Source organism: Solanum tuberosum, unplaced genomic scaffold (genome assembly GCF_000226075.1).
Source record: "Solanum tuberosum cultivar DM 1-3 516 R44 unplaced genomic scaffold, SolTub_3.0 scf00285, whole genome shotgun sequence".
In the NCBI taxonomy this organism is placed as follows: Eukaryota; Viridiplantae; Streptophyta; class Magnoliopsida; order Solanales; family Solanaceae; genus Solanum; species Solanum tuberosum.
The window spans coordinates 362,884-374,536 of NW_006239208.1; the positions used below are offsets into that span (position 1 = coordinate 362,884).

At 33.0% G+C, this 11,653-nt stretch overlaps 1 protein-coding gene across 1 annotated transcript; it reads right to left on the reverse strand.

The window, feature by feature from the left end:
- Positions 1–4,103: 4,103 nt before the first annotated feature.
- Positions 4,104–10,987, reverse strand: LOC102580008 (30S ribosomal protein S1 homolog A). The gene is made up of 8 exons (XM_006358966.2): positions 10,078–10,987; positions 8,808–8,882; positions 8,655–8,726; positions 8,061–8,141; positions 7,732–7,829; positions 6,471–6,596; positions 4,597–4,645; positions 4,104–4,439 (listed from the first exon to the last, which is right to left on the reverse strand). Exons 1-8 carry the CDS (start codon positions 10,936–10,938, stop codon positions 4,260–4,262), a joined length of 1,542 nt encoding a protein of 513 aa, XP_006359028.1. The 5' UTR covers positions 10,939–10,987; the 3' UTR covers positions 4,104–4,259.
- Between the last annotated feature and the right edge of the window lie 666 nt (positions 10,988–11,653).

An 11,653-nucleotide genomic window follows, 5' to 3' on the forward strand; every position in this document is an offset into this window, starting at 1 on the left:
CAAAAAAAAAAAAAAAAAAAAAAGTAGTTTGTGCTAGGACTATGAGGTGTATAAATTAAACTATCATGTTTTCCTTATTTAACCTATAATTCGCAGTCACTATAACTTCTGTCACAGTCTTTGTCCTATTGTGTAATAGTCTGCAAACCACACCGGAGATGTAAACCGCACTAGCAAGCCCTATGCGACATGCTTGACTTAGAAGACATTGACGGAGGACCGATCTTGGGTCAACTGAGTCATACCGAAAGGACTATCCCGTTTTCTTATTATTATTATTAGTTTACTGTAGTTTTACAATCAAATAGGACAACATAAAAGGGTTCACTTAAATGAAGGGGGCATCTTTTATGGGAATCTGCATTGAGCCAAGAAAATTATATGACTTTTTTGCAAGCTGTTAGCTGTGAATTACATTACATTTGTTGATATGGAGTAAAATTTAAGTGATACACACACCATGTATTATGGGATCTATTAATTGTAGATATCTGTATCCCATTTGAGGCTCCAGGCTTTATGGGCTTTAAAGCATTTGCTTGCAAAACAAAGAAAAGATTGGTAATAAATAAAGTTGTGATGAGATACTTCAAGATCCCAGATTCAAATTATTTTCAATATTATTCTTAACTAGTGAAATTATCCGCACTTCGCACGGATATATAAAATATTTATAAGATAATAATATATAATATTTATATTTAGGTTAGTATCGGATATATAAGATAATATTAATATTTTTTTTTCATCTGCGACATGATACATTTTTTCACTTTTTAAAACATAAAATAGATTATTATTTTTTTGCATCTTTTTGGAAAAAGGTACAAGTACCTCCTAGACTATGACCGAAATCTCAGAGACACACCTTAACTAAACTAAGGTCCTATTACCTCCTGAATCCATTTTTTTGAAATTTTGTGCACCTTTAATTTTGGCTTACGTGGCATTCAAATATCTCCCACGCGCCTCAATTGTGTGGAGTCACAGAGTGTGCCACGCAAGACAAAAGGTGTACACCGTTACAAAAAAAAAATAAGTTCAGAGGGGTAATAGGACCTTGGTTTAGTTAATGCGTGTCTCTGGAATTTCGGTCATAGTCTAGTGGGGTACTTGTGTCTTATCCCTATCTTTTAAGTGCAAATTATTCATATGTATATAGTAGAACAAAATATTCACCATGGCAACGTAAATTGAATAAGAGGTAATATGTTAAGATAACAGTATATATATTGTGTTACGTTGAAAATATTTTATATGTTTGAATTTCCTCTATCTTTTGTAAGAGTACTAATTTTCTATACAAATTTTAATATCGTAAAAAACTTTTAATTTTTTTATTATGTCTTTATTATTATATTTGTTTTTTATAATTTTTTAAACGTCAATTAAATATTTATAAGAATTATGGAAAATGAAACATACAAAAGTTATGAATAATATTTAAGATAAGAATTTACAAGTAGATGAAGAGACATGAGTTATAAATAATTCAAATGTACAACTTTATTACATTAAATGTATTAATAATTATGCATTGATTTTATTTGTAACATAAATAAATGAAAATAAGGGGTGAAAATATAAAAAAAAATGAATAAAATAATATAATAATCGGTGACTGCATAAAAACTATAAATTCATGGGAGAAGGCTCAAGTACCCTCCCTAGTAACCGAAATCTCAGAGACACACCATAACTAAACTAAGGTCATATTACCCCCCTGAACTCATTTTATATATAATATTATACACCTTTTGGCTTATGTGGCACACCCCGTGACTCTACGGCCTACGCAGTGGAGGCACGTGGGATATATTTGGATGCCACGTAAGCCAAAAAGGTGTACAAAATTAATTTAAAAAATGAGTTCAGGGGGGTAATAAAACCTTAGTTTAGTTAAGGTGTGTCTCTGGGATTTGGGTCATAGTCTAGGGAGGTACTTCTACCTTTTCCCTAAATTCATTTCAAACAAAAAAGAATGGTGACAAAAATAGATTGTTACACACGACAAAAAAATGGCATCATGAAATTAATATTTTATTTTCAATTACTTTTTTGCAAGTATAATAAAAGTAAAACTCCTAATCATCATATTTTTTTGGTTATTGAAATGAGATAATTATATTAATTGTGCTTCATAACAAAAAAAAGTAGAATAATAAAAGACCAAATGATTAACATTGACAATACATGTAGCTAAATTATTTATACAAATCAAAATTAAAAAAAATTATAGGAAAAGTAGCTTAAGTTACTAATACAAGTCAGAGTAAAAAAAAAAAAATCTAGCAAAAATAATTTTTAATCATGCTTCATTTTTTTCTTTCTACCATCTTCCTTTGCAAGTAGATCCGCCACCATATTTTGCTCCATATGTCAAACTCTTCATCATATACAACCAATTGAATAAAAAAATATCATATGAATAAATGAAATGTCATGTACCAATTAAAAAATAATTATACCCAAAGAAAAAAAATTAAATTATATGTAATATATTTTGTATATTATTTTTTCAATAGTACTAACAATACTAAATAATTAGTATTTCTTGAAATCTAACAAATATTATAATTAAACTACATTATATTTCGAAAACTGGCTATTAGAAAGAACAATTACATACTGTCAACACATTGTTAAGAATTACAAATGTATTTTTTTTTTAATTACTTGCTTGTTGAATGATATATAATACGTATATGAACAAAATATTAAGAAAGCATGTCCAAGTACATAAAATAAAATAAAAACTTGAGAATGAAATATATCTTACCTTCATGTACTTCTTTTTTTGTTACACGTTAGATAATTCACAAACAAATATGATGAAGAAGAAAAATGATAATTTTAAATGTGAATCTTCATGAAACTAAATATGAATTTATATAGACAAAATAGAACAAATGAAAAAATAAAGACTTGAGAATGAAATATTTCTTATCTTCATGTTATTCTTTTTTGTTACATGTTAGTTCATTCACAAACCAATATGATGAAGAAGAGAAAATGTAATCTTGAAGGTGAATCTTCATGAAACTAAGTATGAATTTATAGACAAAATAGAGGAATACCACAAGGCATCATAAACTTACAAATTTAAGTTTGGAGGTTATGGACATAAAAATTATGGGAGTTATGAATATTATTAAAAGTTAAAATTAAAGAGAGGTAAGTCATGGGTAATAACTCCTTGTGAATAAATTAAAAAATACTTAAAATATAAGAAAATATTATCATTTTATGATTTTATGATTAGACGTGAGACAAACAAATAAAAAAATGTGAAGAGTTTTTGTTGTAAATGTTCATCCATTAATAACATATTTATTTGTAATAAATTAAGTAATTACTTTTACAATACAATAATTAATTTAATTTTTTTTGAAAAGCCAAAAAAAAGAGAACAAAGATAAATGCAAATGGAGGCCATAGAGAGGTGTCACATCACCTTGTCTATGTTTCTCCTTTATAATATATATAGATTGGAATAATTCAATTGGGTGGTACTGTCATTTTCCAGTTCGTCGAGAGTTGATCGAAAACAACTAATATTCTAATATCTATCTTGAGGTAGAGATAAAGCATGTGTACACCTCATCTCCCTCATATCCTACTTGTAAAATTATACTTGGTATGTAGTACTAGTAGTAGTGTCATTTCACCTTTTTGCCAAAGGAAATGATTTGATTTAATGGTTAAGTTTGTGTTCTCACAATTCATTGTCCAAGAGATAATTAACCTAAATAGTCACTCACTCAATCGCTTAATCTAAAAATAATTTGTCAGATGTATATTATGTGTATCACCGTGCATAATTAATATATAATCTACGTATACTACCTAAAAAAATAAACCGGTAATCCAATGGGCTATTAGTGTAAAAATCCCATCATAATTCAATTGGGTACATTTTGCAGCCTTACCCCTCCTATAGGAATTTGAAGAAAAATACACAGGTTGCACATTGCTTCAAACTTCAAAGCATATTGGGGCCAATGAATTAGCCAACTGATTGAAGGCCCAACAATTAAACTTCATACACAAAGAGTCCATTTATGAAAGCATGATATATCAAAAAGGGATGTGAAACTTCAGAATTGTGCCAAAAAGAAAAGTAACAATGGGACTTATTACTCAGTTCGGTAAAGAATATAACTGGGATTTTGAACAATGGTACTTTGTCATGGATGCTATCTAAGGACCTAAAGACGTGCCGAAAGGATATACAGTTCGATACATTTTAGTGTTGGGGGTTATTCCATGTTTACATTATCCCTTTCAAACTTGAACCATTTCCAATTAGCATACATATTTTCTTCATCTTCAAATGGTAGCCTGTCGGTTGGAAGGGGTTCCGGTTTCTTTGTTGCTGAAACAGTTGGTAGGCTCTGTCTGAACTTCTTCGCCATCTGTTTTGCTTCAGAAAATACTCTCTGCAGTGAAGGAAGTACACTTGTTATGCAATTGTATCTGTAAGTTATAACGTTACGTGGAGTCTAAACTGGTCCAATAAGATGGTAGTGTTATATACAAGCAAAGATGGCTGATTATAACTAGCTATGAGGTGAGCAATATTTAGGAGAGACAAACCTCCTTGTCAGATAAAAATAACCCTGGCTCGCTTTCAAGGTTCGCAATACTGCATTTGACAAAACAAGAGGATATCAAATTGACAAAAAATTTGCTTGTTACAGGAAAATCAAGATAACAATTCCTTGGTGTGATTTTATTTCAGAAATGTGGAAAGTGAGGAGCAGAACTGAGAATAAGCAGGAAAACAGTAAATCCATTGGCAGAAGCCTTAGCATGTCACCACTACAAAAATATCTTGCCAGTTCTTGTTAGCAACATGCTAAGTAGGACAGGCTTCTACAAGGAGAAAAGCACGTGAACAAGGAATTGGAAATTAAACAATAAAATATCATGTTCCATGCCGTAAAACCTTTGGAGCCATATGAGATCTATTGTGTTATAGATTGTCTAGTCCAAGCACCAAAGGCGGTGGCCTCGTGGTTAATGAAATAGTTCGAGAACCATGAGGTTTTTTTCAGGTTCAAATCACAGCAAAAGCAAAAACACTAAATGATTTCTTTTCAATTTGTTCAAGTCGTGGTGGATAGAGTTATCATGTATCTTAACTGGTGGGAGGTAGCAAGTAAGCCGTGAAATTAGTCGAGGTGCACACAAGCTGACTCGGACACCAAGTTTATAAAAAGAATGATTGTCTGGTTACAAAAATCACAATTTGGACCATCAAAATCGTGAAATTAATCATTAATCATCCTTGCAATTCCAATATCGAAGAACTAGCAGTGGGACAAAAATGGAGCTTGAGTTGGAAATTCTGAAATTGTTTTTTTGACCTGAACTGGTTTACCATGCACATTCATTACCATTCTCAGTCTAACTCACATGAGAATTATAACCCGTGTTTTAATCCCAGATCGAAATTTGAGTCACAAATTTTAATTCTAATTAGGTGAGTATTACCTGGCAATGGACATTAAAAACAATAAAAGTTGTTCAACAACCCAATGTACATAATGAGCACTGGTTTGAGCCAAGAGTGATTATGATTTATAATGGCCACCAAGTAGTGGGCTTCAAGGGGTGCCTCATTTCAAATGGAGCGAAATGGATACTGAATACTTATATAGGCAACCCTAACTAACTAGAATTAAGGCAGAGTTGTTGCATTGTATTTCTTCGCCTGTTGTATGTCCGGGGGGAGGGACAGTAGTTTGGGATCTAGAAGTGGGGTGAATTAGATAAGATCCTAGGATCTCCAAAAATGTCACTAAGTAAAGGAAACTAACTTGTACGCCTTTCATCTGATATTGGAAAAAGTTGGACTCCTTATATGGACTTTTTTTTTTGGTGAAGTGGAATCCTTATATGGACTTGAGCAATGCTCCCCCCTCCTAAGCTAAATTTGGGGTTGAGTTAGGCCCAAGATCCATCTCTTTACATAGTATCAGAGTCAGGTTCATCCAATTTATGATTTACTGATGTTGGGCCACCATATTAAATTGTTCATGCACCAAATGTCCAATCCTCTGGTTGTTAAGTCCCACATCAGTGAGATGAGGAAAAGTTGGACTCCTTATATCGACTTGGACAATCCTCCCCTCATAAGCTAGATTTTGGGGTTGAGACTTGAGTTAAGCCCAAAATCTATTTCCTTACAGTTTGCAACATATATTATTTCAAAGTTAATAGGGCATGGATAAATTAGGTAGTTGAAAATAGTTTTTGAAGATTTAGAAATTACAAGCAAAACGCCACTAGTTGAAAACTTCCCATTTCAAAATATCAAAAAGTCGAAACATAAACAATAATAGTAGGGCATGCATACAAAATGTATTAAGGTAATCCTTTGAGCCACAACTGATATCAGCATATAGGTGCATTTTATCCCTACCATTGAATAGGGCAAAATCAAGCAAATTATCTCTACCACATACCTGAGAGATATTTTGTCAGGAAACATTGACTTCACAACCATAACTTTCACCTTCTCATCAACTGCTAACAAGTTACTCATGGAAGTAACCTTGGCCTGGGTGACATTTGAGATGTGTAGCAAGCCACTGAGAATTGAAAAGAAAAACCGTATAAAAATTTGAACAAGTTACTTTCTTTTTCTGGTGGAACAAGGAGCATGGCTCGCTTAAGTCCAAGAATGTACAAAACTTTATCTCCTCTTACTACCTAAACATATCTCATGAACTAAAACACCTGAATGGCACCATAAAGTATCTGGGCAACAAATAAATGATATTTAATTGAATAACACAGGAGCTAGACATATGCGCATGCATGATGCATCTAGAGTTCCATTGTAAGGGCACTAAAGAAATAGATATAATAATCCAATACAAGTATAGATCTGACATAAAATATTGTAATCCCAAAATCTTTACTAATAGAAATATACAGATCAACAGAAAGCTTAGCAACCCGAAGATATTATCCTGCTAGTTTTTGTTTTTTTTTTCCAAATTTATGATAAAAAAACAAGTCTACACCTCAGTCAATTGAAAGTAAGACAAGCATATAAGATTCAAAACACCAAACAAGAATAGCTTCTTTTTTTTTTAATCGCAATATAGAATTAATAGATTCTCTTAGTTGAAACAAGGAAAGGGTCAAATGTGCCCCTATATTATCCAAAATTGAGCAACTTTACCCTCCGGGCTCCGTTAAACATTTGGCCCAATATTGCCTCACTACTAGGAAAAAGTCTCATTTTTGCCTTGACCTCAAACGGAGCTACAACCTAATGGTAATTTTAAACCTTAGCATAGTTGAGGGGTAAAATTGAACCTTTTTTTCTCAAAGAATTTGGACACGTGAGGCCACCCATTGCACACCGGAGTTTCCATTAATGGCAAGAGTAGATATGGACAATTTGCTAAAGACGAACCAAAAGTGTAATGGAGGGCAAAGTTGGGCAATTTCAGGTTGTACAAGGACAATATTTGGACCTCTTCCCTTGAAACAATTTAAGTTCTACATGATATTGAACAACTATAGTGGTTTACTTTACTCTACATCATTGCATTTACCTATTTGTGCATAAAAATGAGAAAATACATGTCAATCACATTATGCACAAATTCAAAGTTATCCTAGACAATAGTTATTAAGTTTCTTAATTTTACATGCCAGTCCTAACCACAGCTAAGTCGGACTTTCTCCACTGGGCAGAGTAGTGTAAATTACCTTCGGTTTGTTTCACCAAGCCTTATCTGTGCGCCAAAGGGAAAAAGTTTTTTCACTGTTCCTTCCACAAGAGTCCCCTCTTGCAGATTTAACATTTGCTGTGGAATCCAAGATTCAAAATGAAAAGAAATATAGTAAGAAAAGAAAATAATCAAGAGAGGTTCTCAAACAATAAATAATTCGAGGGGGGAAATCTTGATAGAGAAAAAGGCAACAGAAGAAAGGAACCCACCCCAACCAAAAGAAAAATGTGATAAAGAGAATAAATAGCAAAAACAATGAAAGCATGATGCACAAGAAACCGGGGTGTCATGGTGACAAGAACTAACCCAAGCTTCCTTCTCACTAAGTATTAAGTCATTAGTTTCTTCGTTTATTCTGGTAATAAGCACATTAATTCGACGCCCCACCTGAAATAACAAAAAATAGATATAATAAGCAGACATAAATATAAAAGCAATCCATGTCATGATGGGAGCAAAAGATGCATATTGTGGAAATTCACAAAATGTTTACATAGTGCAGAGCACATTCTGGCCACCAAAAAAATTGCACTTTCCCTTTAATTGTATTTTTATAACAATTTTATATTTTTGGGAAAGGTGCCAAAGAAGCAGCACTTTGCCGTTTACCATTTGGTATGCACAGTGAGCTTTAGAAGAATGTGACCAGCAACAGATTCAATCACAGTGCTTCCTACATATCTATTGTTACAACTTAATAATTGTGATTTCATTTGCTACCAAAAAAGGCAGCACTTCAAAGCACTTTATTTTAGTAGTTAAATTGTGAGAGAGGATAGAATGTCGCTTGTTTTAAATGCAGAAGAAGAAATTCATAATGAAGTCCAAAGATACAGATGTAAATTAAATGCGAGGAACATAAGAATTGCGATTGGTGAACGTATAAAGGTTCCAACTTACATTCTCCTTCAGCTCGGTGTAGCTATTAACTCTGTTCATCAATTCAGCCTTAGGAAGAAAAGCCCGTAAGCCCTGCATAACAACATTCAACCTGTTTAACACAGAAGAGTAGAACTGCAGTGAAGTCATGGAGGAAAGGGGTGACTGGATTACCTCTATTCTTGTAAGAAGACCACCAGTATTCCACTCTGCTATCTTCACCTCAATAGGTTCATTTAGTTGTTTAATCTGTAGCATAAATTAGTTAAAATGCTAAGCTATTGTGCTAATAAACTAGGATAAAAACAACCTAGAATAGAAACACCTAAAAGAACTGAGAACTAAGTAGTATCATCAAATTTGAGCCAGTACTTCGTGACACAGAACTTCCTCAGTCATTCATAGCAATAGTATGTATTTTTACATCTTCTCTCTCAGAGCCCACTCATCCTTCAATTTCAATATTTTCTCATCATTCCTCCTTATGTTTGATCTTCCACCAGCCCCCTTTTTTGTTCAAAATATAACTGGAACCAATTTTCCTAGAGCTATATTATTTATCAGCATAAGTTGCACATGCAAACAGATCAATGATAGAGCAACTCAAGATGTTCAAACGACGGTACCCAAAAATATTCTCCCAATTCACAATCTAAAATCAAAAACTATTAGAGATTGGTAAATAGGAAAAATATGCTGATTTTCAGGTCCTAAATTTAGAAATAAAGAATATATGATGATAACATTTAAGGTTTCTGAGGAATAATATTATCAATAGCATATGTTTAGAGCCAGATTTAAGTGTTCTTTAACAACATTTAGAACATTCATAGAGTCTATGGCTCTAATTACTATAGGAATGCAATGGACCTGAATAGAGCGCAATGGATACAGAGGATTATATCATTTTAATCAACCCCAACCAATTTGGAATTGAGGCAAAGTTGACTGATTGAGGACTACTCAGGCCCAAAACTTAGGAGAATAATACATGACCTTTTATAATAGTTGTTAAGGAAAAACAATTCCTGAACGAATAATAGGTGCCTCCTCGAGTTAGCAGTGTAACAAAAAGGACAACTAAGCAATACAGATCAAAGTATAATCGTTCTCAGACTGGACAGAGTGATCTAATTTTAAGCTTAAAGTACATTTTCTAACAAGTTTCTAATATCTCCAAAATGAAATTGCAGGGCAAGATTATACCTTAAGCAATTCAAGTTTAGAAATAAGAGTATGGAAATAACAATTATCTATAACAATTTTTGGTAAGATCCAGTTAATAAAACATAGAGTACTTTAGTAGTTCCATTAATAAGGTAAAACATAAAGCTAATCCCAACTTACGCAGCCAATTGATGGGACTAGGTAACAATCAAGTCCCCTATCGATGAAAATCTAAACAACATTGCATATTATAAGAGAACAAAAGTGAGAAAAGAACCTGCCTCACTCGATGCCAGGCAATGCGTCTAAAGAGTCTTCTTGTTGACAGTAGTGGTCGACCACTGAGAGTTCTTCCAAGAACCTCAGCAAAAAGTACAGTCCCAGGTTCCACGATGGGCTTCCCTGACGTTGATTCCCCACTAATTGCATCATCGTAGCTCACAATTCCCATTTTCCCTCTCACCAAAAATTCCTCAGCATCCTTCTCTAAATCACACAGCAAATAGCCCATCTCTTTGTCATACAAAGGCAAAACATCCTTAGTTAACATGGTACCCAATAGGTCAGCACCAACACTCACATCAAGCTTATTCTCATTCCCCGAAACCACAACACCTACCACCAAATCACCCGGTTTCGGTTCATAATACTCCACACTAACCTTCTTACTCTCTTCTACAACTGGATGAACCTCTTCTTCTTGTTCTGTATCACTTTCTTCTTCATTAGACTCTGTAGGCTTAAATAACTTATAAAATGGCTCCAAAACTTCATCTTTACTAACTTTTTTCTGCTCCTCCTCTACATCTGAGACAACCCCATTATCTATTTGCTTTAAATATGGCTTATTATGCAATTCAAGCTCTTCACTTTCAGGCAATTCATCCAACTGGGTAGTCCTAAATTCTTCAAAGATTTCATTTTTAGAGCAAAACGAGACATGGGTATGCAAACTTATTTGATAATTCCAATGGAGTGAGAGATTCTTGGAAGATTTTGGGGTTCTAGCAAGTGGATATTTGTGAGAAAGGGGAAAAGCTGAGAATTGGGTAGCTGTGTTGTAAATAACAGAAGTGTTGAGGGGCAAAATTGGATTGAAAATAGAGAAAGACTTACATGGAAGAAGAAGAAGTGGCATGTCTGCTCATCAGCTCGAATTGCCGCTTGTTTCGTTATCTGTTTCCAGTTGCCTTTGATATTTTTGAATACCCGACAGACAAACAAATGGGCCGAAAAAGTGTTGGGCCTAAGGGCCACAAAGATATTGGGAAAGGAGGAATTGACACAGACATACAACTATTATATACAATTGGCAACATATAGCCCAATATTAATTAGCAATTAATAGTCTAAAAAAAAATTGGGAAAATTTTTAAAACAGCAATATTTTAGCTTTTAATGGAACTCCTTACTTAGCAATAGTTTCACTATTTATTTAAAATGTCAATATTTTAGTTTGTTAAGGGCTGAGTTATGTATTTGTTTTGTTTTGATTAATTTGAGAGAATACAAATAATTAATAACATAATAGAGAAAATCATGGAACAGAAAATTTCAAAAAAGGTAAATAAAATTAAAATTTAACATCAATTACGTTTTTGAAAGAGCATATGTTGTCATTTTTCCTTCTAGTGTTTTTTTCCTTTGTTCTTAAGAATTTCAAAAAAAAATTTGAAAACAGTAGTTTGTATTTTATATCTCATATGAGGATATGGAAGTGTTGGAAAATTTCTAATGCCCTCTATTTTGGATATTTAAATGTTTGAACTTCTTTGAATATGTGTTCATCCGAAATGTATTCGAATACCTAATGATATGTATAACTAACTTAAAATACAAAAATTATTGGTATT

Bases quoted from the DNA above. Each gene is read 5' to 3' on its own strand.
- LOC102580008 (XM_006358966.2), bottom strand. From the start codon at position 10,938: ATGCCACTTCTTCTTCTTCCATGTAAGTCTTTCTCTATTTTCAATCCA. The intron at 8,142-8,654 runs GTAAGTTGGAAC...TTGTTATTTCAG, and splicing joins ACACCGAGCTGAAGGAGAAT to GTGGGGCGTCGAATTAATGT. The intron at 6,597-7,731 runs GTAATTTACACT...TTCAATTCTCAG, and splicing joins CTTGGTGAAACAAACCGAAG to TGGCTTGCTACACATCTCAA.